Here is a 27,314-nt window from a genome sequence, read left to right as displayed (position 1 = left end):
TCCTTAGAAAATCTATATTTTTATGATACATACTGTATTACACTGAAAATACGTACCCAAAGACAGAATATTCTGAATTTACAACTGTACAAAAAACCAATAGAAAACATATGGGCTATGCTATAGATGTAACATTTTACAAAATGACAGTTCTTGTTAAAGGCACCAGATTCCCAGAGGGCTCTGGCTTAACATTTTTTAGTCTGTTGTTGTTGTTCCAGTCAGAGCTTACTATGAACATGTGATTCCCTCTTAAACTGTATTATGTTAGTCTCAAGCTTCTTTCATCTAGACAAGTGGTGTGCACTTTGACATAACTTGGTGAGAGAAGTGACCAATTTCACACAGAGATAGAGACACCACCCGAGGCTCCTCCCCATTGTATCCAGCATCTTATGGTATTTAACTAAAGGGTTAAATGGTAAGGCTACCAGTGAAAAGCAAGTTGACCCACAAAATACTGGCCCAACACTAGAGTTAACCATACTTAGGCTAGACTGACTTCTATGGAGATAGCTACAGAGCACTAGAGTAGGAAAAAGTGTTGTCACAAAGGAAGATGGACTCTTAGAACTATTGCTCAGCATCCTTGCTTTCCTCATTACACTCCTTTCACTCTTTCTCGGCCTCATGGCACAGATGAAAGAAAACAGCCTGAAGAAACTCAGCACTTGGCTGTAGGGCACATTGTTAAAGAAGCCCAGATGTACATGGATATGTTCTTTCTCCCCAAAGAGTAAGTTTGGACAAGACAGGAGGGAAAAAAACCCAACCCACAAGCCAGTTTAACTGTGTCTTTCTCCAGTATTCCTCATTCTAAAATCAAATATGCTAGTTCACATCATGCCTAAGCTTGCAGAGACAGGTGCTTCTTTACAGGCAGGGGCAATGGAAGCTGAGACACCTTGCCTTTCCAAGGTACACTTCTGAAGTACGGGCTTGCTACTTCCTAAAACTTCATGCTCGCATAAAGGGAAAGAGGGAAGGACACAAACAAAGCTTTAAGGAAACTTTACACTACTCTGCTCAATTTGTACATCTGCAAGTTATTCTAGAGTCAACCAATGGTTTTGTTTAATCTCCCAGCACACACAGAGCCTCACTGACTGGAACCCAGCTACCATCCAAGCCTCTGGATGTTGAAGACAAAATGTTAAGTTCCAGGGCCAGATTCTGTTTAGTATGCAACAGCTCCATTGCATTGGAATTTAAAAGCTGATGTCGCCCCTTCTTCATTGTCTGGCATTAGCCCTACTTTCAGGCTACTGGTTCAATCACTTCATTCTCTGAACCAAAGAACTCCCACGTAGTTTTTACTCCTTACTGTATGATTTTAACAACATTGCAAAAACTTTTCTTTCCTTAGGTATTTAAAACAGGTCTCAGCTTCACAGCCCAAGCTGAAGTAATGCTGTGGTACCCAGGGTCATAAAGTCACTTCAAGAATAAATTATTTTTGCAGTGTTAAAATTGTCTCATCCCTATGACTTAACAGAATTTAAAATACACTATGCTTCTAGTTAAAATTGCCATTTATTGCATATGACTGACTGCAGCCACACAGGCCCGGAGACCAACTTTGTTATGCAGCAAATACAAACAGGTAGCAGCATGGTTAAGCTTCCTACACTCTACTGCACTCAGCTGACTCCACCGCATTCTAGAAGGGCTCCTTGAGGAAGAAAGGGACATCTCAAGAGCACAAGTCTGAAATACAGACTTCTGGGGACTGAGCTTAGCCAGAGAGCCCCACTAATCTCAAGTAAGCCAAAAGAGCCTGGTCACTGCTCAGTTGCAAAGACACTACATGCTCCTTGAGTCAGCCAATCCTCTAGAAGTCCTCTCTTAAAATCTGTATTTGGTACTTGCAGCTTATCTAGCAAGTAGGAACAGTTAAGACAGAAGTATCATCATCTGTGTTTACAGTAAAACTGGTCATCACAAGAAAACTTTAAAAATCTGAATGCAGACAAGAAAAGGAATGTCACTTTTCTTCAAACCTTTCTTTCAGATGAATATTTCCATACTGTTAACACCCTTACTGTGGAACATACTACAATCAAGTTATAACCATGAAAAAACTTTCTACTAACTCTTATAAACTAAAGCCCACTACTCATCCTCACTCGTCAGGCTGGTTTCTAGCTGGTTTGGTTTTTTGGTTTTTAAGAAAAGAAGAAGAAATAAACCTCCCAATCTGTATTTTCTTCTGAACTGGGGGAATTGTGGGGGGAGAGCCTCCAGCGTGACAGCTCTATGTGAGTAACTTCCACACTAACACATGCACAACACTCAGCAGAGGGAGCAGCTACCATCGAGTAACCTGCCCGCTGCAGGAGCTGGAACATTCAGTATATTTTGCTTAAATAAAGTGAAGAAATCTATACTTTTGGTCACATGTTAAAACACTGTAGAATACAGATTTTATTTGTTTTATAATTGCCCTGTCCTGCTGGAGAATTTGTTTGAAAAATTCAAAATGAAAGGCAATGAAAATTCCCCAACACACACAAAAAGACTCTAATCAATCCTGTGTTAGTATGCAGTGTACTTCTGGGATTTGGTCTGCTGCCTTTCCAGAAAAGAAGAAAAAAGCCTCGTTTTTTCCTAAGAGTCTCACTTCAATGTGAACCTCTGGTCAGCCCAAGGTACCTCCTCCTCCTCAGGACCAAACAACTGTTGCATTTCTTCCTTCTAAGAACTGTTCCCAACCAAGCAGAGCTCCACATACAACTACTGGCAGATCCTAGATGTTTAATCAAAGTCTCCTTCAAATGATGAAGCCAAGCCTCCCAAGGATGAATCCTCAACTATGTACATAAGCCCTCTCAACACATGCAAGTTTTATTTGTACTGTAAAGCTGGGTTATATCAGTGGTGTGGACACAGTTATAAAGATAAAAATGTGCTTCTCCTAGAAAGAGACAAGTATCAGGCACATTTATATGCCAGTATAATTGTGGCCACATTAGCAATTACACTGATACAACTCACTGATAAGAAGCACAGCTGCAGTCATTCCAAAAGCTTTTGGATCAGGGCTTGGCAATCAAACATGTTATGACTGCTCAACCAAACATAAATTAACGCTGCCACAAGACAACAAACCTTCCAATCTATATTCAGATCCGTGTCACTCAACCATTTCTAGGGCTAGTTTTAAGTTAAGCTGCAATTAGTCTTGAGATGCAAGAGTTTCACATCCTCCCAGCAAGGTTATGCTGTTCCAAGGACTTGCTAGGCAAGAGCTGTAGACCAACTTGTAGGCCAAGGCTCACACAGTAAGAGCATTCACTGCCAGGCAGTGACAAGCCACCATCACATTCTTCTTAATTTTGATGGGGTTTTTTTCTTCGGGAAGTTAAGAAACTCAAGTTTCTCCCAATCTCCAGTAATGCCCAACACAGGCAACTCATGCTGGGCATGGACACTGACAACATAACGAGTTAAATATGCTCAACCTCATGACTCAAGCATAAATAAGCTCAACATCCAGTGGCTACCATTAGACACTGGACATCTGCCACCTGCAATATTTAGTTATACTGCAGCTGAATTACAAACCAATCAAGCACTGACTTGTGGTGCTTTAAAAGTCCTTTCTTACAATAGAACCCATGTAGCCAAAGAAAATATTTTTACAACAAAGACCTGTGCCCTTGGTTAATGGTAAATCATGAATGACCGTAGTAGTCTTCTCTCTGGTACTCAGAAGTGAACTGCTTCTATCTGTAACCTTTCATTTGTCATTTCCTTTTCTGGCATCTTGAACTGCAGGAAAATGAAACCACATCAACAACTTTCCCCTCTAAGATCACCTTTCCCTCTGCCAAGATTAAAGAGAAAAAGAAAAAAGGAAAGTGAGTTTGATACCATCTTCTTGTGTGTTCACTGAACCCAGTTAGGTTGAAGAGCCACAACTTCTACTCTGGAGGGTACTAAGAAATGTACACGAATGCCATTTTGTACAGTTGACATACTCTATGAGCTGGTTGACTCTAAGCTTGATTTGGTCCAGTCTGCTGTTGCCACATCTCTTAGGAAACATTAGTTATAGGTTTGTACTTCTTGAATCTGGTCCATTCACCCGTAGCATAGTTCATTTCAAAGACTGTATCAACCAACATAGTGGTGCTGCCAGTGCCATCTGCCTTTGGTAAGTCTTCTGTATGCTCACTAAGTTTAATTTGGATGATGTCACCTTGCTCTTGGCAAGGATTCTCTGTGAAAACAGGAACAGAAACAAATTAGGCATTTCAACACTATTAGAAAAGGTAAAGAGCACTTGATAGAGATTATCTTACACTAAAAAAACCTCCAGACTCAAACCAACCAACCCCAAACCCAGAAGTAAGCAAGTAACATCCTTAACACACACAGACACACAAAAATCTTCCTCCCTCCGTACACTGCAGTCTGAGTTTTAAGGATGATAAAAATCAGACTCCAGAACATGAACATCTAGGCTAAAGCACCTGGAAGAACAACAGAATAGAGTAAAACATGCCAGTGTCACTTCTGTCTGTCTCAAAACTCGTAACAGAAACTTACATTTAAATGGGAGCTGGTAAACTTGAACTACCAGATTTACTTTATTTGGGATACGTTCTGTAGATCTTCGGCTGTCTGAAGCCCAAACAACTACACTGAAATCACTTATCCAAGACTCTGTTCCATGCCAGCAGAGGTATTAAATGTTACACTTCAAGGTACTCATTGAATTGGACTCAAGAAGCAGAAGGATATCTTAGTTGGTAGTTATTTACCCAGTCTTCAGAAGGTGCTGACAATATTAGTGAAGGAATTCATATTGTAATACATTCACATATGCCTAGACAGATAACATGCAAGTGCACACTTCCAAAAGGATATTTTACCTTGCATTAGTATCTACATAAACAGGGTTTTTTTGTAAAGTACAGCCTCCTACTGCAATCTGAAGTAGCATCTAGTACTAAGCACCATCATTAATGCAAGATACACAAAACTTTCTTAAAGGGATCATCAGTAACTCTACCCTGGTTATCTTCAATAACATAGTGCATTAATCCAGATGCACGAGCCACATTTAGGCTCCAGCACTTCAGTGAACAGAGCCTTCAAATACCAAAATAGAAACCAGAGCTAGTGTAGATGAAAGAGTTCACTCAAGGACTCTTAAGCCCCTTCTCATGTTACATCTGTTAATCTTCTAGGTAAAACAGCCTTGGTCTATCAATGCCAATATACGAGAGCATCTAGCCACCAGACAGCTTACCTCCCTGCTACTCACAGCGCCTGTGGTTACCTAAAGTCTCTGAGGCAACAGTTGCCACATTTTTCATGGTAAGGAATTAGCAGAGAGGCCCTGCTCTACTCAACCTGTACTTGCCACAGAAGAACTCAAGTTCATTGCTCTTATAGATAGACTAGCAGGATCTAACCAATCTGCTCACTGGTCTGACTGGCTGCTTTCTTTCTCTCCAGCCCCTAAGCTATGATATCATACACCTTCAGTTATATACCTACTGTGTTTAGCAGATCCTCTGACAGACTGACTTATTTGAAAGAGACTTGAAAGACCTGTTTCTAGGTAATTAGAATTATGAAGCATAAAACTGTGTTCACTCCAGAGTAAAGCAAAGAGTCCACTAGATACAGAGCAAAGCTAAAGCCAGAGTCTGCCCCTCAGGCAGACAGACTTAAAAATGCTAGGTTGGATTTCAGATTCAGGCATTCAAAACCAAACTAAATTAGTCTCAATACATGCCTCTGGATCCTGCCATGAATCCAAGTATAAGAGCCTTTTCTGGCCTTGTAACTTTGTTTGCAGTCTTGAACATTTCCTGTGCAGCATACATTTGCTCCCTCTGCAAAACAGATACAACAAACATGAATTCTAGTGGAGACAGCATGGCCAACAGGTACCACCTTAATACCCACAGACAAGTGTAAAAGATTACAGTGGAAGTTTGTAGACCTACAAAAGTAAACAAAAGAAAGCCTTAGCCTCAAGGCTTTCCTTTAATGCTTGCACTTAATGCTTACTAGGGTTGATAACTAAATGGTGAAACTGGGAAAAAAACCTCACCTTTACATAGTTACAGACACAGGTGCTAAGAGTTTTAACATCTACATTATCATTTGGGTGTTCTTTATGACAGCAGGATAAAGGATAAAACCCCCAATTCTTCCTCTGCAGCCCAACAAATTCAGGCTTGCCATCATTTCAGGGAATTTTTATTTTTCCTTTAAGAAATGAAGCAGAGGTATTGAAAAGAAAAGGTCACTCAGCTTCTTAAAGCTGAGATCTTGCAAGCCAAGCTTACACATTTGCATAGTAATGCCTTCATCTCACTGCATCTTGAATTAGTTATTTGCTTAACTTGAAGCATGCACATAATGTATGCCAGCAATAAGAAGCTTCAGGACACATGTAATTGCTGTTGGGTTTAGCTTCCTCTCCACTCTTAGGCTTCAAAAGATGTGTAACAGGAGTGAGTAGATCAAGAAATAAAGGCTTTCACCTTATAATTGTGTATTGTTAACTTTTCTCCTACCACAGCAGTAACAGTATCCTTTACAGCAACTGCCTGGGCAACAGCTCTGCTGTAAATAGACCTTTCTCTCAAAATTCTTCATAATGCATAACAGACTGTTATTTTACATAACAAATAGCAGTAAATAAAGACATCTTACAGCGGCACTAACACTGCTCTACTGAAAATGTTGTGATGAACATTAAGATAGCAATGCTGACAAAGCCACAAAACATTCTCAGTATCTCTGGTTATAAAAAAGCAGCCTCAACCACTCTGTGATCCATAGGCCAGAAACTGCCAGCACATTAAATGAGAACAATAAAAAATAGCCTTTTTCAATGCACATCAGAAGCAGCAGTCAAAGAGAACCTGGTTTTACTTACGGTGAGAGAGAGGCTTTTTTTCGGTGGTGGTTGCTGCTGAGTTTGAGGGGCCACTTGTGGTGCTTGTGCAGCAGGGGAAATGGCAGGAGGTGTGGTAGGTGTTAGGGGTGAGGTAGGTGTAGCTGCAGGTGGATTAGAGTTGCTATTATACATTGGTGTTCTTTGTTTGAATTGTGCAGGAAGAGTTGTAGTAGCATTTGGAGCTGCAGGCTCTTCAGTCTGTCTGTTAGTCTGCAAGGCCTCTCGTGCAGAGCCAGCTGCAAAAGCCAATCAGGATAATTAAAAACATTATCATCCACAGACAGGGATTAGCATCACCAATGGCCTTTAAAGAAAACTAAAACTCCTGATTATTCCATTTTAGAAGCACAATATAATATGCCAACTATATGAAAAATGGAAGAGCTAATGCTCTTTCCACTCAATTATCTTTAGCAATATTTAGACAACTGAATGACTAGCTGTGCAATAGGAATTACACTGCATCAAGCTTTATGTTTAATGGCTATCACATTTATTAAATTGAAACTGATTTCCTTTATAGCTTGTGCTGCTGTAGCAACTGTACCCTGACCCTACCAGGATTATTGCTGTAATGTCACATAAAAGCCAAAACCATAAAAGTACTTCATCAGCAGCTTCCAAAAGTGGTAATTGTCTCAGCCAGTACCAGATACTGAAAACACACAAACACTTAAACAGCTGATGGAATTAAATGCAGTTTTCACAAACCACTCATTTAAACATTAACTGCTAAAAGGGTTAAAACCCCACAGTATCAAAGTTCTGTTACTTCTCAAAACTGATCCATGCACCTGCACTTGCTATTCCAAACCTGGCTGCAGATGGGGGTTACAGATATCATCAAGTTACTGTGAGCTCAGGAGTTACCATCTGTCCAGCAACCAGTAATTGCCCAGTGCACACTCTGGCTAGTTATATTCTCTTGCAGCTCTTAGACACCAGTGCAGCTGCTTAAACACCTTTCCCAAGTGCCAAAGGTGAAGCCAACCTATTCACATTGGGCTCCCAGCAGACCACAGGCCAGAACTATGCTGATGCTTTTCAGATCAGGTTTTAGAGAATGAGAGGTCTGCCTCTGCATCTAGGCAAAGGCACAACACTGGTTTTAACAACAGGGCTATTATCCAGTAAGATGTGGAACAGGATGGTGAACTCTTGAGAGGACAATTACTTGTAACAATTAGTTACCCCTTAAGTACAAGAATCTTCAGTTTTATTACTGGCTTCCTGCCATGTCTGAATGACTGACTTGCATAAAGGTAACATGTTTTGATTATGCAACCTCAGATTCTGACAGACCAACTCTGCAGGTCTTCTGTGTGAATCTTGCATCAAGGAGACAGTTTTATATTCCCTGTCCATAAGAAAAGCTAGATACTGCATACTCCAAAGGGAAAAAATAAGTGAGGAAAAAAACTAGAGAAAAAAGACAAAAGGGCATTTTACACGAGACTCCCCAACATCAAGGCTCTGGAAAATAATACTAGCTTCTGACTACACCACCATGCTCTTGGAAATGCCAGTTTTCTGCTAGAGCATGATCTGCATGGACCTTCAGAGAGATTCTAAATGGTTTCAGGGCCAAATGAAGTGATCAGGTTTTGCAGATGAATTTTTCTAGTGACCCACAGCTCATTACATAAAGACCAACATTACAGTATCAAATGTGCACAACAAGCAGAAGTGAAAAGAATGCATTTAACTGAAACATTGGTTTTCTGTAACTGCAACCCCAGTCATGCACATCTGTTAGTGCACAATGATACAACCCTTTAAGACTTTCTGTGCAGCAGGGAAAGTAAAACCAAGCATGTTAAAATAAAAAGTGTAGAAATACAAGCACTTGTTTGAACACTATTTTTTACTGTAGGCAACGTTCTGGAATTGAAAACAAGGTGGCAACTTTCAAAATATGCAGGAGCTCAGCTATTACCTTCCAGACTTATCAAAAGGTAAAAGGAAGATGATGGTGTGATCCCAGTCTGTGTGAAAGGTATTATGTACTTGCCTCTAGAAATATATCTGACTCTTGAAAGCAACTGTTGAAGTGCATGCATATGGATGTGTGTGTGCCGGGTATACTCTAGACTTACATGTATTACTGGTGCCTCTTCAGGGATTAAAGTGCTAGACCTTCTATTACAGAGTAATGAAAATACAACCAGTTTGTTTGCTTAACTATCAGTCATAAAGACTTAAAACCATCAAGCACTATTTCACAGAACGGTGAGGGTTGAAAGAGATCTCTAGAGATCATCCAGTCCAATTCCCTGCTCAAGCAGGTTCCCCTCGATTAAGGGGCATAGGAACATGTCCAAGCAAGTTTGGGAACCTCCAGAGAAGGAGACCTCATATCCTCCCTGGGCAGCCTGTGCCAGGGCTGCCTCACCTGAACAGCAAAAGTTTCTCCTCCTTTAGGTTAAATGACATACCAGGTTACCCCAAATCCAAAGGCTAGGTTCCTGCAATGGGTTTTTAGACTGCTAAGGTTCAGTTTCACTGGAGTTGAGGGACAGTAGGTTTAGATGAGATAAAGTCCTTCCTAGTAGGTGCTACACGGCTGCGTTTTGGGTTTATGTTCAAAACTGCTGGTAACACGGGGCTGTTTTGGTTATTGCTGAGCAGGGCTTGCACAGCCTCAAGGCCTTTTCTGCTTCTTCCCCGGACCTGCCAGCAAGTGGGCTAGAGGTGCATAAGCTGGGAGGAAGCATGGCCCGGACAGCTGACCCCAACTAGCCAAAGGGCTATTCCATACCATTGGATGTCATACCCAGTATAAAAACAAGGGGTCAATCATGGCTCAGTCAGCAGTTACTGAGTGGTGAGCAACTGCATTGGGCATCACTTGTCTATCTTCCTATTGTATTTTACTCATCTTATTGCTATTCTATTTTAGTTCTTAGCTTAGAAATTTTGTTTCCTTTTCTGATTCTCCTCCCTATCCTACAGTGGGGAAGAGGAGTGGGGAGTGCTTAGTTGCTGTATGGAATTGAACCACAACAATAGTGAAACTGGATGGACTTGGAGGTACTGGCTGCCAAAAGCAAGAGAGTGCCTTTTACCTGGCTGTGTTTCAGAGCTTGGGATATATGAGGAGGATGGCACCACACTGGGGGTCGCAGGTAAATAACTTGTAGAAGGTAGTGCAGGCTCATTGTTCAATGAGCCAAGTTTCTGTAAAACAGAAAAGAAAGTGTTATAGGCACTCTGCATACATTCCTGCACTGATTCTGCATTTAAAACACAATTTTAACGTTTGCTCTGCTACTATACACCTTTGGGAATGGAATTATGGATGACTCTGTTGAGGAAAGTTTGCCCTGCCAATCCTAACACCCTATACAAGCTTTAGAGATTAGAATTGCCCTCAGGGAAAGAGCAGCATTTATTTTCCCCAATTCAGGTGAAGGCAGAGTCCAAGACAGTAAAAAAAATACTATTACAGGGAATGTATGTAGTTTTGCAAAGAGTCAGGCTGTTCCTTTATCCCCCTCCTCAGTTGGTAGCGTGGAAGCCGGATGATAAAATCCATGCAGATCACAGAATCTTAAGGGTTGGAAGGGATCTTCAAAGATCATCCAAGTCCAACTCCCCTGCCAGAGCAGGACCACCTGGAGTAGGTCACACAGGAGCTCATCCCCAGGTGGGTTTTCATGTCCCCAGAGAAGGAGACTCCACAACCCATCTGGGCAGCCTGTTCCAGTGCTCCCTCACCCTCACAGTGAAGTTTTTCCTTACGTTTCTTCAGATGGTACTTTCTGAAGAATTACACTATGAAAATAGGTGACCTTCTGCTTTAGCAAACATGCTCTTCACTGTTAGTAAGCAGACAGTTGTGTTCATGGGCAAAAGGCCTACTAAAATTTATCAGCCAGGAGAACAACACGGACATAAGCAAGCAGAAGGCAACAGTAAAAGCACTGGTAAAAGCTTGTTTTCAGTGAAACAGGCAGTCAAGACCAACATGAGGGATGGCATCTAGGATCAAGCCAAAGACAGTGCCACATTTTGTACTCAACCATCCATGATATCACACAGGCAGCATAGACAAAACAGCATGGTATCTCTATGCAGACCTTCAGTCCTATCTAGCTTTATAAACACAAGGGATTGACAGCAAAAAAGAGATATTTTTGGTCTGTCTTTCTACAGAATGACCTTTGCTCCTGACACAGCCCTACCAATATTTGCTTATATGTTGTTTTTGGCATGTATGCCACAGATTTTTACCCCCACAACCATGGGACCAATGTTGTATATGTTTACTATCAGGAAAAAATGCCTGGCTCATCAACTAAACCACAGGACAAAGACAAGCATTGCATGTGAATACATGGACTTAGACAGAAGTGACCATGACCACCTCTGCTTTGAAACAAGAGAAGACACTTAAGATTTGAGATGGATTTCTATCATCCAGAGAGGCTTTGCAACCACTGAGTAGAGCAACCTCAAATTATCTATCAGTATATTGAAGAACTTAGTTTTCCAAATTAAATCCAGTCCATGGCTTGCTGGCATAGGATAGACAGTTTCTAACTCAGAAGTGGAGGGAGGACTTAACATTCTTAGAAAAGCTATGTCCCAACTAAGAAAACATGAAGCTGCACCACAATTGTTCCAATGCACTGTATCTGAAAAGAAAAATCTGCCAGCCACACAGCTCCTCACCTCACTACTGAGCTAGCTCCAGCAACAGGTTAGGTTTTCTTCAGTAGAACATAAACAATCTTTTGATTAAAAAGATAAAAAGCCTGTTAAAAAGAGGGAGTGGTCACCCCTGCATGTCATGGGAAAAAATTTTAAGCCATGGGTAATTTGGATGGAGACCAATTCCACTGTATTTCTCCCCTTCCAGTAATAATGAGACTGGCTAAACCTAGTTACAGACAAGTTTGGAGACCTCAAAGGCAGCTGTCTTCTGGATTAAGCACCAATTCTCAGAGATTAAAAGCTAAAAATGAAGAACCACAGAAGGATACCAGTGTATAGGTTCTCTTCTCAAGCCAGAGAACAGATGAGTTGCAAAGACTTCTGTCTTCCTTGGCTTGCATTCAGCTACCCCTCCTGGGCATAGGCCAACAGATAGGCACCCCTCACTGCAATTTCTGCAGACACTATTCCACTAGAGTCACAAAGGATGCACAGGCAGAGTGAAACATGCAGGAACTCCTGAAAATGGTTCTGCCTCTGTAGGATCAGAGAGCCCTCCTCTCTTCTCTGATAGATGACTACAATTCTCAGTTACAGAAGTGACAGACCCCATCACAAACTTAAAGTAGGAACAAGAACAATCACAAACTTCACCTTCATCCTGCTTTGAATTTGTTATCTAGTATGGTGAAAATATAATGGAATTTTTAAATAACTGCATAAACATCTTTAAAAGACAGGTTTCATCAAGTTATTAAAGTACTGTTGCAGTATTAAGTGTTTTAGGGTAACAAGCATCATTGCTTCCTCATCTTTTTTCACTTGTTAGACTTTGATTTATTTACATTTACCTGTGTAGACACAAGGCCAGCAGCATAATCTGGGGTAGCATTTTCTACTACTGTTTCTTCTTTGGCTTGCTTTTCCACAACTTCTGTATCTATTGCATAAAAACAGAAGTCAGTTCAAAGAAGCTTTCTGAAATATTGAATTAGATGTACTTTTTAAAATAAACATGTAAAAATGCATTTCTCAGTCTGCTAAAACACACTTCAAGAGGCATATGCTGAAAGGTTGGTAGATATGGTAATCTTCACACACAATGTTACAATCATAGAATGGCAGGGGTTGGAAGGGACCTTTAGAGATCATCTAGTCCAACCCCCCTGCAGAAGCAGGGTCACCTAGATCAGGTCATGCAGGAACATGTCCAGGCGAGTCTTGAAGACCTCCAAGGAAGGAGACTCCACAGCCCCTCTGGGCAGCCTGTTCAATCCAGTTATGAGCTGAACCACAATGTGTATCCATCAAGATACAGTAACTGAGTGTTTAGGCAGAAACAGATATTTTTGTGATATTAAAAAGCATCCAAAACAAAGCAAAACTTTATTGTAATTACAATTTTATTCTGAGAGAGTATTCATTTCTTTTGGTGACAAATACAAAAAGGTTGTTTTGGAACAAGTATTCTGCCTAGTGTATCTTCCTGATATGGTCAAGTAGAGCTTGAATTAAGAGCAGTGTATCAGATATTATTCACTTGTTAAGATCTTGCAGACAGAAGAACTTTGAAGCATTATGAAATTTTTTTCAGCATTACTTTCAATTCACTTACTTGGCCATGCAGCCAGCACAAATAAGTGTATCAGAATATCTCAGAACAATTCCAGAACTGAATCTACCCACACATCTATGGCTGATTAAAGCAAAAGTGACTAGTTCAACCCTTTCATGCAACTGAGTCAATTGACTACCCAGACGCATGGCAATATGATTAGGAACACTGAAAAAAAATGAAAAATCAACCCTCCCTTAAAGTGTTTTTGGTTTGAATTTAAATTTTTTCCCCCTTTTAAAGTTGAGCTGAAGATGAGGCTTTAACAAGTGAAGAACAAAAATGGTACCACAAATCTAGATCCTATGTTCAAGTGTATTAATAGTCTGAGTAGCATGCTACACCAACCTAATGTCTTTCTTCTTCTCTTTGCTTCACGGCCAGCACCTACCATATCCAGCTCAGAGATATCTAGAAGCTAAAAAGAAAGACCATAAAGAACTTAACATCCATGTAAAATTTACGTAGCTGATCTCTAAATACTGTCCTTATTTTTTCTTTAATACATTGATACGAGATTCAAAACAGTACCAAAAATTTGCTTTAGATCAGGAAGGAGAACTGAGTAGGAAAGCAACAGACCAAGAAAACGTGCACCTACCTTTACTCCTCTTTCTTTGCGTAAAGGTGTTCTTGAAGGAGGAATAGGAGTTCTGTTTCCAGAAGGACTAAATACACTAGGTGCTGAGGTACTCCTGAATGGAGCTTGTTTTGGTATTCCTTTCAGTGGTGCTTAGGGAAGACCAAAAAAGGCAACAATTGTAATGTATGTTTAATCAATTATAAAAAACCCAATAACTACAGAATTGTTTAGGTTGGAAAAGACCTTTAAGATTATTAAGTACAATTGTTAACCCAGCACTGCCATGGCCACCACTAAACCACGTCCCTCAGTGGCACAGCTACACATCTGGTAAATACCTCCAGGGGTGGTGACTCCACCACCTCCCTGGGCAGCCTGTGCTTAACAAATCATTCAGTGAAGAAATTCTTCCCAATACCCAATCTAAACCTCCCCTGGCACAATATGGACCATCTCCTCTTGCTCTATAAGAAGGGGAAAAGCTGAAGAACTCCTTTTTAACATCCATAACCCTATCTCTTTTAACTTCAAATGTTTGTAACATTGAACATACGTTCCTCAAAGGTAAGATGTTTTAACCTTCAAACAAGTAGTAAGAGCCAATTTCTAGGCTAATGCTTGCATCTCCACACTACAAGTAATCAAATGGGTGTACTGGTATCAAAAGATACTTTTCCTACATGCTTTCCTTCCCCTTAGCAAAGAAACTTTGAACACATAAAAAGGTATTAGACATGAATGTTTTGTATCTAATTAAAACTGTATTTAATCAAATACTGTTAGCCAAGTTTCTTCAAGCCTAAGATCTCAGTCTACCAGAAAGGTAAATTACTGCTTCACACCATGATCTGAAATTTTGGAGCTCTTGTTTGTACAAGGAAAAGGATGCAACCTGGATTTATACTGCAAACACAAAACCTGTTGTCAATATTGGGTGGAAACTGATACATCTATAAGAAGCTGTTTTCCCTAACCTTGCACTGTCAGGCTGTCTACCTCTGAAGACAGCATTCTTTCATCAACTACTAAAAAATTAGCGACATATATACATTTCTGTCATGTCTTGGAGCCTCCTGACAATCTCATCATATCCTACAATTTGGAGATAAGAATTTTGGTTGGAGGTTAGATACTCTGTATCCCTCTACATGTTTTACTTCAAAACCTTCCCACCATACAATAATCCTCTCTGACCAGTGGAGAAAACCCAAACTGGTCCCATTTTTTTTAGAGATGGCTAGAAAGACCAAGTCTAAAAGACTAGCTTTATCAGCTCAATGGCTAAAATAATGCCAAGAGGAACTAATGGCTGATTTCTATGTTGGACAATTTTTAGTCTCAATCACAACTACACTTCTTGCATTTCCTGCATAAACATGTGACTAAACCTTGGTGCTCAAATCTGTATCTTAAGTATAGACTTCATAGCTTCAAGTTTTACACCTCAGCATTATACTGGTGGTAGCTGTGCAGTCATTTAAGGTATGCAATTAATAGTGAACCCTCGTCTTGCTCCTAGTCAAAAACTCATTTGAAAAATTGAAGCAGTTCAGGAATTCCAGCAACAGTTGAACAATTAATGCAAAGATGAGGAATATCTACACATCTTTGTCATGCCCATTAAATAGAAGCTACTGCACAGCTTTGGCTGGAGAGAGCACCCTGTGTATAGAAATACAAGATCGTTTCAGCCTAGCTCACAGCATTTTGGAGAGCACAGCATATTACTGTGATCCACTCTGTTCCCTTTTGGAGCAACATGACTTAGTCAAGAGTTATTCCTGGAGTGATGTAAATTAAATTCTTACCAAAGTCTACAGGCATGATCTAGCTGCATACATTTTAGAAGCATAGCAGATAAATTTGCCATTTAAGAAAAACCCCACACTCTTGTTCTTTCTGACAAGACATGTCAGAAACATTTAAATACCAAGAGAGAGCGAGACAGAAAGGGAGAAATCCTTTGCTTCAGAAAGAATGGAGTTTCTTTAAACACTAGATGATCATTTTACTCTTCATCAAGGCTGTTTTATTAGATTTTCTCTCTGGGAAGAGATGAAAGTGAGTCATACTTGTTGTATCTATCTTTTTGACCAGTCCCCTGCCTTTGGCATGGAAAGGCACTCCTGCAGTCTTCTTGAGTTGTTGTGCAGTTTCTGTGGCTAAAATGAAAGAAGGCTTTAGTTATTACAGAGTCCGTGCTAAAAAAAAAATACAATACATTGCTTCTTTATATCAAATGCTGTTAACAAAGATGGGTACAACAATGACGAACACCCAATATTTTAATTAAAAACCAGGTAGTTTATGCAAGGTAAAGACTGTATTTGGAGAAAATGCAAAAGCAATATGAGTATGCAACTGGCAAGATGGTCTAAAGTAAAAGAAATTACCAGAGCAGACAATTTATTCTATTAATAGAGACTGAAATAAGTTAAAGTTCTATACAACATCATAAGAAGTTACACATCTTTAACCAGATCAAATACTCAAGTCACATGCCAGAAAAAAGATGCTGCCACAGAACAGCAGATACAATAAGCTATCTAATGATGGCTTTGTTCAAGTGACTACCAGTAAATACACGTAGACATACGTTGCTCTTTGTTGGTGAAAACCCTCTTGGCTGTCACACCCTGTATAGCTATACTGAGCAAAAGAAAGCATTAATTAGCAACTCTTGCTCCCTGTTGCAAAAGTATATGGCAAAATAAAACTGGGTTCTCATTTTGGTTTTGTTTCAGCTTTAAAACCAAAGCTGTTCTTCACAAGTCCTCACAGATGTCTGTTAAACATACCCATGAGAGAATGTATCTGTGCTTTACAAAGCTACAGCTTTCCCGTATGCCTTGAAATCTGACAGCATTTAAATCAAGATTAGCATTTTAATGTAATCACAGCTGGAATGACTTGCATCTGCTCTTCCACACATCAGTTTACCAAAGAATAAAAAAAATCAGCTAGCAAACCTCTTGGAAAATTTTTATGTCTATCCCCATACTGAGGGATGAGACTGAATACGAATTTTCCTTCCACTATTTCATCTGTTACTCAATCTTATCAGCTAGCAGTAACACTACTTACACTTCTGCAAGAGTTCAGCTCTGAGAGTGGCACTTTTAGGTTTCCTTTTCAGCTGGAAGTGTTTCACTGGGGGAGTAAGTGGTCCAGCTAGTGTTGTCAAGGCATTTTTGTTTAAGTATTGGCATTCCAACGGCAACATAGCTGAAGTTTCACATTCACTTACTGCATAAAGAGTTAACACAGTACACATGGGTATTAGCACCTCTTTGACAGCTAATTACAAAATATTTTACAACTGAACTGTACAGATGTTCTTAAATTTTAGGTTTAGATTTTAGATAAATACACAGAGTAATTTAGTTCTGATTATTACATAGTATATAACCAGTTATTAGGATGTTTGGGTTTTTTACATTAGCTTCCTAAGAGCTTCCATGTTAATCATATCCAGGCAAATCACAGGACTCTTAAATAGACTGGTGTTGTCCAAAAGTAAAAGGAGATAAAAATGACTCCTTAAAAATTATCAGAATCCTTAAAAATTACACATAAAAGGGCAACTACAAAATGGAAGTCCAAAACAAGAAGTGTGAACAGAGAAATGATCATTTGTTTACAGCAAGGAAACAAAATGCTTCCACCTCCAAGTCATTCCATTTCTTGTCTGCTGCAATCCCAACTCCAAGACCATGTCTGTCAGTCAGCCTGAGGGCTTTTTCTAGGCAGCATGCAAAACGAAACCTGCTGCAGGAGGAGCAGCTTTGCATCACCACTTACTGCATTGTTTAAAGCAGCAACTGTGAAAGTGTCCAAGCCAACATTTTCAGCTGCTAGGTAATGTGTAGTAGTTGGATATCAGCAGCATAACTTTTTGTGATCAGTCTCCTTCAGCAGCATCCATTTGGGGGGGTAGAGGAAGACTTTTAGCAAAGAGGCACCACACAGGCCCACACAACAATGGTGCTTCCACGCACAAGACTGTCCACAAAAGCACTGCAGGAACAGAGCTTTACTGTCTTTGGAACTATGATGTACAAGACTTAGCAACAAATGATAAATCTCAACTTTCTAAGCTGCCCTAACTCAGTTAATACTGATCAGTGCACATACTGCCTGTCAGCAATACTTATGAACCCATATATACTTGTGTGCTGCCCTTCACAAACACCCAGGGTAATACCTGACATGTGAGTTCTGATGATGTGTGAAAAGATAATTCAAGAAGTTACCATTCCTCAAATATCTCAGTTCCCCATCCAGTAACATAGCAGGTTGTGAACTATGGCAGTTAAGAGACAAGACATACTGCTTGTCATGATACCAATACTGTAAAGACAGCAAGACTGCCTGTGGAATCACAGGTTATTCCTGAATAAAAGGCATCACATTTCTGTAATTCTCACCAACAGGAAAGGCTTACCTTTTTCTCTAAGTTCTCCTAAAATATCTTGAACATTGGGATTCTGTTCTTCAAGATCAAGGTTAAGGGAGCCAGTATCTGGAAAGGATTTTAAAATATCAGCTACCATTAAGACCCAGGGGTCTGAATCCAAGGTAGCGAGCTGGATAATTTCAGTCAGTGCCCCTTTCATCTAACAAAAAAAGAAAAAGAAAATCAGCCAATTGGAAACAGTTTTAAACAGGTTAAAGTTGGCTTTTTTTTTAATTTTACAAAGACACTAGAGAATAAACATGCACAATGTTTTACTACTGGGGAAGGGAAGAGGGAGACTGCTTTTCCACAGTTATACATTAACTCTAGAACCAAGTAAAGAATGAAAAAAGGTAATTTTTTTTTACATTGCTTTCAGTCAGTCTAGCCCAAATTAGTTTTAGCTTTTGGCAACTCAAAGTTTTGTTTAGCCCCAAACAACTTGACTAAAAGCAACAAGCCAGATTCTTACAATACTGTCTCAAGTTCAACATCTTTACTCCCAGCATACCCACACCTTATATTCAGTGAGAAGAACACGTAACTAAAATACAAGTTATTTAGAACAGGCATTTAAATAAAAAAATGTGCCCCTTTCTGGGCTACAGAATAATTAAGCAGACAGACAATATCTGCATCATATGAACTAATCTTAAAATTTTACTTAGTATTATCTCTCATACTAATCAAAACTGCACTATTTGATGAAAACTACATACTACACAAGTAGACTCAGTCCTCTAATATGTCCCAAGTAACCAGCTTTTCCATCTACCCAAAGTTTCTATGGTCAGGAAAAAAGTTATTTTTCCTTAAGAAATCATCTTGAAAATGATGAAATAAAGCCTAAGATTAAAAAAGTAAGTTTTCTGACTACTGACCAACATGTCTGTTGACACTATGAAATGATATAAGAATCAGAGTGACTATAGCCAGGGGTTTGCAGAGTGAATCTCTTCAATTAGTAGTTGTACTTCATTCAGTGATGCTGTGATTCACAAGCAAGCTTAAATCCCCAAATAAAGACTGAATGCTTGCTTTTTTTTCCTAAGTAAACTTTCATGTAAGCATTAAAGTATTAGCTTTGCAGGACTAAGATCACAGTAAAGTTATATGTTTAGACATACTCTACCTGTGTGGTACTAACAGTGAAGAATTTACAAGTATAAGGAAATACTCAAACTTTGATTTTTCACAACCCTTAGTGGCACAGCTTAGTTACAGTTTACATGCTTCTGTACACAGGGAGACAAGCAAGAAATCAACCTTCACCTTTAGCTTGTATTTCCCTTTATTTAGAACCAGCCTTTTCTAATATGAAATGTTTAATAATATAAGCTTATTCTAGTCATGTAACCTTAAGAAATAAAAGTTACATTTCTGCTCTCCATTTTTCCCCCTCAAGTACTTCCAAAGCTCTGAGGCAAACACTGACAGTTTCCAATTGCCTTCCCCTACACAATGTTATTGCCCTCTCATTGTGGAAAGGTTTACAAGAGCACTACAGGGGCAATTTCTCCTTTACCCCTTACATGTTTTGGTACTCCTAGTAATGTGCTTCTGAATCAGCTCACCTGACCAAAAACTAGCATCTCCCTATCCCTTTAAGCTCTATCAGCCCCTTAGGGTGGCTGACTACAGTCAAACACTACAACCACAACAAGAGTGAGGGTAAAAGGAGACACTACAACTTCAGCAGCACTACTGATTTGTTTTGGATTAAACTGACCACATAACCATGAACACACACTGTTTAATGTGCTGTCAAATGTAACAAACACCCACTGGAGAGAATCCTTTTCTAAGGTGCTAATCTTTGTTGTCCTCCATTTGTCATTTCTTTCTCAGTGAACATAAAAATCTCACCTAGACGCCACAGAGACTTGCCAATCTCTCTATTCTATCCCTAAACCACTAATCAGAAGTCACTTCTATTACAGTAGACCAGTGTGAATACTACTGAAACAAAGCCCTTTATTCTCCTATGTATCCTATAGGAATGACAGTACTGATCTCAGCAAAGCACTTGAAGATTTAAAACTTGTCATGAGGTCTGAAGCAGCCATGATTTATTTGTGGTTATTTTACAAGCTTTTATTCAGACACTGCTAAAGCAGATAAGCATATAGAATACGATTTCTTCCATGAATCATAGAATGGTAGGGGTTGGAAGGGACCTTTAGAGATCATCCAGTCCAACTCCCCTGCAGAAGCAGAGTCACCTAGATCAGGTCGCATAAGAACATGGCCAGGCAGGTCTTGAAGACCTCCAAGGAAGGAGACTCCACAACCCCTCTGGGCAGCCTGTGCCAGGGCTCCCTCATCTGAACAGTGAAATAGTTTTTTGTTATATTTAAGTGGAATTTTTTGTGTTCAGGATTCATCCCATTACCCCATGGTGAAAGAACAGTCACTGCCACACTAGGAAGCAAAGCACCCTGATATGTCCTGTGAGCCAACCAGAGACCTTGCCTGAATTGGGGCTTGCATTTAACAAGCCTGGATTTGAATTTTAACTCAGGTTTGTCTTTGAATGACAATTTAAATATATGTTCCCAGTTTGCTGTTGAACTGGCAGCAGAAAAAAAATGTCATTTGTGGTTTGAAAATGCATGAAATGCAACTCTAACTCAGAATTTACTTTACAGAATACAGCCATAATCCCAAGCTCTTAATTGTACAAGATTGCAACACTGGGTCAGTAAGTGTCTCATCAGATCCAACTAGTGTCTTGTTAAGCATGAATGTCAAGATCTGATGCAACATGTTCGGGCATTTCTCTCATCTCAAACTTAAGGATCTTGAGTATTTTTCTCAAACTGCTGGCACAAAAAGAAAAGCACATGGTATAACCAGAAAAGTCTAACAAAAAGGATCAGGCAGGATGCAAAAAGTCTGTTCCCAGAGACAGAAGGAGATTAATAATTGCTGTGCAGGAAGAATACGCAAACAGCACCGTGGGAAGGAGTAAAAGAGGAAACATTACTAGAAAGAAACAAAGTGATAGCTCAAAGATAATCCCTTGTAAAGAATTCATTTGGTTTGTATCAAAATCAACATATGTGACTGTACCTTTAGATAACTGCATCAACAGTTGGCTAATAAATCAAATCAAGATTTAATCTCTCAGAGGCCATAGAGAATGTGATATTTAATAAGTATCTCTGTTATTACAGAGCACTCTCACTAAGGTGGAAGCATTGGATTGAAAGTACAGTATTAGTAGGTCCACAACAAACAACTAGAATGGATCAAGCATCACTGTTATATATGTTTAGATTAAAAATATAATGTATTACATCATAGTAAAATTAAGAACACTAAATGCAGGCCAGAAAGATGCAGAGCAGCTTGCCTGTTCTGAACACTGAGGAAAAGGCAAGTGCCATCTGCCTTCTTACTCCTATGCACTGATACTCCACAATTCCCACTTGCATGAGTAAAGGACTCCTGATTTACAGAAGGAAGCAGTATTGACTTTTGTTCTCTTGTAGCTACTGTAACAAAAGAGCAGGCCACTGCTGGGATAGGCATCTTCTTCCCAAGATAGTTCAGAGAGCACAGAAGCACACAGTCCTCATCCCAGACTTGACTGTAACATCACAGACTAACCCTGAGCAAATAAACTAAACATTGGCACTAAAGACTTGCCATTGTGCATTGGGTTAATAGGAATATAATATAAACAGAAGTAACTCCTCTGCCAAATTCACAACTCAAATCCTGGTCAGCACTATACCAGGCTTTAAGCATCATTTAAACTAAGCATGATTATCTAGAAAAAAAAATAGCAGATGGAAAGCTGTGAGTGAGGCAGGGAGATTTAAAGAGTTAGCAAATTCTGCCCAGAGAATTACAAGGGGAAAGGGTATTTTTGATAACTGCCTACAAAACACACAACTTAAAATGAAAGTGGGAGCCAATTATTCTTATTAGTCAGTGTGAACAAACAAGCTGTAATGAGGTTCACAGCGTGATAAAAAATTAGGTTTATTACCTATCCCACAGGAGCACTGTGAAGAATAAGTCACTTACAGCTGTATAACATTTGGAGTGTTGAAGGAAAACATGAAAATTGAAGGATATTACACTTGAGGAAAAAACCCACTTAAGTAAAGGACTGAGCTTTCAATAGAGCTCCTTGAAGAGTCACTTGTCTAGACTGAAGCTTTCACAGAAATTCAGAAAGGACTAGGAGCCAATTAAGACCCCTCTAAACCAAACACTACCACTCTTTTCTTCATTACCACATAACGTTTTTACTCCAATGATTTCCATGTTTTCTGTGCCTCAGTGAAAATGCTATTATACAGAAAACAGGAAAAATAATCTGAAAAGAAAATAAGTCAAATCTGTTATCTAGAGTGGGGAATATAATCTAATATCTTGCAAAACATGCCAGTAATGTATCCTGCATTCACTGTCGAGATTCCCAAAGCTTTACAAAGATGATGCAATATGTTTTCCAATACTATGAAGTTTCCAAATGCCAGCTCAGTTCTTCTCACACATGATCGATACAGACTGGTACATGGCATGGAAAACACGTATGTGACTTTCCAAAGAGACTAATGAAGTACTTCCACAGTTAAGTTTAATCACCTTCAGATATAGAAGCGATTTCTAAATGATGAATTTTACTTCCAGGAAGCTACGGGTATCCTATACTGGTGTATTTCTGCTAGCAAAAAGACATCATGTTCATCATAGAATCACAGAATGGTAGGGGTTGGAAGGCACCTTTAGAGATCATCTAGTCCAACCCCCTTGCTGAAGCAGGTTCACCTAGATCAGGTTGCACGGGAACATGTTCAGGTGGATCTTGAAGACCTCCAAGGAAGGAGACTCCACACTCTACCTGGGCAGCCTGTGCCAGGGCTCCCTCACCTCAACAGTGAAATAGTTTTTTCTTATGTTTAAATGGAACTTTTTGTGCTCCAGCTTCATCCCAAAACCCCTTGTCCTGTTGCTAGATACAAAAGAGGGATGCTCCAACCTTCTGACACCCACCATTTAGATATTTGTAAACATTAATAAGATCTCCCCCCAGTCTTCTCTAGACTAAACAGCCCCAGTTCCCACAGCCTTTCCTAATAAGGAAGATCAGTCTACCATATAATAAGCAGAGAATACTATAGAGAAGTATACAGCATTGTGCAGCTATGCTGAACACAAACATACGTATGTGTTCTGAGTATCATATGTTATACACCCAATGGCAGTTAAAATACTCAAAATCTTGACAGTAAGTCTTCATCAATATAAATTATTTTAGCAAACTCATCAAAAAGGACAAGTATCTGATAAGAAAACACCCCTTTATGTCAGTAGTTTGATCACATCAGCTATTTTTACCACTTATAGAAGGAAGTCTATAATGACAATAGCAGAGCTACTGGAAACGTTAAGTGTTTCTGCCCCACGAGGTTTTTCATTTTTAACCATTTTAAGCCCTTGCTCTCAAGTTTAAAAAAACCCACAATCACACGTTCCTGAAATAATTGTTACAGGTTCTTCACAAAGGACTCAAAATATGCTAATAACGTCGATCTCTCCAGTAACAAATGATGGAACACAAGGAAATGGGCTCAAGTTGCATCAGGGGAGGTTTTGATAGGACATTAGGAAGAACTTTTTTCACCAAGAGGGTTACTAAGCATTGGCACACGCTGCCCAGGGAAGTGGTGGAGTCTTCATCCCTAGAGATATTCAAAAGACACATAGATGAGGTGCTGAGGGATATAGTTTAGTTTAGTGATGGGCCTGGCAGTGTGGGTTGAGTGGTTGGACTTGATGATCTTAAAGGTCTTTTCCAACCATAATGTTTCTGTGATTCCATGAAGTGTGCTCAGTTTACAGTGAAAGTTTAAGTTTACAATTGAATTCACAAACTCTGACAAAGAAGTGAGAAAATATCTCACAATATCTTTTGTTATGGGAGTAATAAGAGCTTTATACTTTGAACACAACTGGTCAATTTTACAATACACTAAAAGTCACAGCAACTGACTTGCCCTTCTGCACATACACTTCATGTCTGTGGCAAACAAAAGCACAGACCAAGTGAAGTTGCTGGCTACCATCTTCCTCAGAATCAGTTAAAAAGTTCTTCTACCCACTCAGTGAACACTCTTGCCGCATTTCAACACACTATTTCAGCTGGCTTGAATTCTGCTCCCTCAAAGACAGATGGCATGAGTGGTATTTATTATGATTCCCAAGCTTTTCTTAAGCCTTTTTCAATCTAAAAACATCACCAATTTGTTAGGTTTTTATAAATATTGCAAAGTAATTTCTTCTAGGCTCGAATTTTCAGAGTACTTCAGTGGAAATTTGCGTACTCAGAGTTCACATAAGCTTATGCATAGCTCTCCACCCCCCTTTCTAGCCTTGGTTATTTTGTCTGTCCCAAAACACAGCTGCATTTGTCACACATAAGGAAGACAGCTTGTGTACTGAACAAGCACTAAACATGAATATCATGCTTCAAGAATTTAACATATTTAACAAGATATTTTTTTTTTCCCTAGGGATACATGTAACATAGTGAGCAACCATACAGATGCATGTGGCAAGACACCAACATGCATTAAACTATTGCCTAAACTTGATGCTTGTGCATTTTCAGCTCACAAGTACACAAAAACTGAGCATACAATAATCCAAATTATAGTCCTAATACCCTGCCTGGTGTATTAAGACTAAGCAGCAGCTGTCTCCCAGCCAAGAAAGAGACTGGTGCAAGCACAGCTGAGGGTACTCTAGATAAGAAGGTAAGGATTAACTACACATCATGATTGCTGCCAGGAACCAATAACTTACATAATCAAAGTAGGAGAGGAATTCCTTAAACCTGGCTGAAGAAACTTAAACATTTCCCAGTCATTCTCCAACTACTGCTCCAAATATCAGTAACTGCCTACTGGTAAGAATAAGCCAGCTGCAGATGAGGTATGGTCCAGGGCCAAGCATGCAGAGCTAGCTCACATTCAAGCCTTCCAACTTATTAGGTACGGCAGTAAAGGAAAGCATCAGCTCTTACCAGAAATGGAAAGAGAAGCAAGAAACCAACAGTATGAAAATTTTCCTCAAGCATGATCTGACTGCAAGAAGGTGAGGAAAAGCACTGTTCAGTGCAGACCCCAGATCTTCCATTCCTAAAGTTTCAGCACTTGCTGCTGTCCTTCTTAAAGCAGAGATGTTCGACTTGGGACACCTACACAGCTGCCAGTATTAAGCAAGGAGGGGGAAGGAAGCCTAACAGACCCAACTGTCCCTAACTGATCCTACTTATCTGTCATAATTCCAGAAGAACCCTCTGCCTCAAAAGCCCTCTTCCCCAAAGACAAACAGTATCAAAACACTGCCCTACATCTATGAGTTCACGTGGAGGTGTAAGATGGGTTTTGGGTTTCAGGTCAAAACTGCTTTCAAGACTAGTGCCAATGAAAGATTCCCCGAAGAGCAGGAGGAGGAGCAGCAGAGCTCCCACTCCATTCACTCAATTATCACAGGAAATCTGAGCTCTTTTCCTCACACCAAGGATCCAGCCCTATAAGCTGGGCCTCAACCGACCGCTCTGCCAGCTGAGACCCTCTCCCTCCCCATCCAAGGCTGCGAAGGATAAGTGGGGCTATCTGTGGGGACCAGCCTCACCACACCCCCCCCCCGGCCGGGTGCAGGCGGGCACTTGCCCTTGAGGGGCAGCCGCCTGAGGGTCGGCTTCCCCCGCTGAGGGCCGCTCCCGGCGCCCGCCGCGCCGCGGGGTCTCCCCTCCCCACAGCCTCCATGCGCAAAGAAAAAGGGCGGAGGGGAGGAGATGGTGCTGGCGCTGCCCCTCTGCCCTCAAGCCATCGTTGACCGACGTCTACCCCTCACACACTCACACACCCCGCTTCGGTAAAGCTTCCCGCGTAAGCCCCTTCCCAGCTCTCACCTCATCCACTGCCCGGCGGGGCAGGTGCAGCATCCCCAGGAGCAGCTTGAGCTTAACGGCCGAGGAGAGGCCGTGGAAACAGAGGCGGATGTTGTCGATCACTGAAGCCGTGAGCAGCGAGGCAATGCTCGGCGGCGCCCACAGCTCGTCTGTGGAGCCCAGTTTGTTGTGCAGCCACAGGCCAGTGTCGCTCTCCCGCATCGACGCCATCTTGGGAGCGGGGCGAAAAAAGAGGGGATTCTCCACGGGCATTTTATGAAGACACCTAAAGGGAGGAAGGGAGGGGGTGAGGACCCCTGCGGGTCGCCGGCGTGTTCGTAAGCCAAAATGGCGGCGCCCAATGAGGTTGGAGTAGGGGAGGCGGAGATTCTGCCGTAACCTAAAATGGCGGCGCCCAGGGAGCGCAAAATAGCGAGGCTGTGCCCATCTGCCGCTCAGATGCAAAATGGCGTCAGCCACGGCCCTTCTTTTTCCTTTTCCGTATAGCAAGATGGCGCTGCCTCGCTGCGGAGAACTTGTCTTGTTAACTCCGATTCGTTTTCCTCACAGTCTGCCCTAACTTCTCCTGAGCAGAAAAGGGGCCAAGAAACAGCGTGGGGCCGGGCGGCACAACTCGCCGACATGCCAGAACACGCCTCTCCTCTCCGAGGCCGCTGTTCTCCAGCAGCCGGCGGCTCCCACCTTCCCGTTCCTGCCCGTGTGCCGCTTCACCGGCTCGGGCGGGCGAGCGGCCGCCGCTGAAGGCGGGAGAAGGGCTGAGGGCCCTGCTGCGAGCCCGCCCTCCCAGGCCGCCAGGCACGGCGTTTGGCAAAGCACCACGTCTGCTTTCCTCACGGGCCCCATGGGCCTGGGGTGCGGGTAACGCGGTGCCTCGGCGGCGCCCGCTCGGGCGCGGCAGGGCCGAGCCACCGTCCCCTTCGCGCTCCCTGCGGCCGGCCCGCGTTGAAAAGGCAGTCAGCCCGCTCTACCTACCCGACACCATGGGGAGCCGCTTATAAGGGCAAATGGCACCTTCAGGCGCACCCACCTCCGTGGTTTCCTCGGAGTCAGCCCTTGGTTTGCTTCTCGTACAGACCAGCGAGCGCAGCTTGCCAGCACAGTGCTAGGTGGTGACACCGCACTTGCCTGCCCTGTAGTGCAACC

General features: G+C 41.1%; 1 protein-coding gene across 3 annotated transcripts; it reads right to left on the bottom strand.

Moving 5' to 3' along the window:
• NELFA (negative elongation factor complex member A) lies at positions 1-27,314 on the bottom strand. 3 transcript variants are annotated; one of them, XM_061993457.1, is made up of 12 exons: positions 27,144-27,314; positions 26,172-26,436; positions 18,224-18,395; positions 16,864-17,025; positions 15,852-15,941; positions 13,798-13,928; positions 13,545-13,614; positions 12,433-12,521; positions 9,991-10,102; positions 6,905-7,161; positions 5,750-5,849; positions 1-4,222 (listed from the first exon to the last, which is right to left on the bottom strand). In XM_061993457.1, exons 2-12 carry the CDS (start codon positions 26,421-26,423, stop codon positions 4,038-4,040), a joined length of 1,620 nt encoding a protein of 539 aa, XP_061849441.1. In that variant the 5' UTR covers positions 26,424-26,436; positions 27,144-27,314; the 3' UTR covers positions 1-4,037. The 3 variants fall into 3 exon arrangements, with proteins under 3 accessions (XP_061849441.1, XP_061849440.1, XP_061849442.1); XM_061993456.1 differs by having other exon boundaries at positions 27,199-27,314; XM_061993458.1 differs by lacking the exon at positions 27,144-27,314 and adding an exon at positions 26,551-26,864.

The sequence above is a fragment of the Colius striatus genome, chromosome 3 (assembly GCF_028858725.1).
Source record: "Colius striatus isolate bColStr4 chromosome 3, bColStr4.1.hap1, whole genome shotgun sequence".
Lineage (NCBI taxonomy): Eukaryota > Metazoa > Chordata > Aves > Coliiformes > Coliidae > Colius > Colius striatus.
This window is presented reverse-complemented; position numbering and strand designations above follow the sequence as displayed.

Coding starts and splice junctions, on each gene's coding strand:
- NELFA (XM_061993457.1), bottom strand. CDS start 26,423: ATGCCCGTGGAGAATCCCCTCTTTTTTCGCCCCGCTCCCAAGATGGCG. Junction 13,929..15,851: donor CAAAAAGATAGATACAACAA/GTATGACTCACT, acceptor GTCTTCCCTAAG/CACCACTGAAAGGAATACCA. Junction 4,223..5,749: donor ATTCATGGCAGGATCCAGAG/GCATGTATTGAG, acceptor CTGTTTTCACAG/AGAATCCTTGCCAAGAGCAA.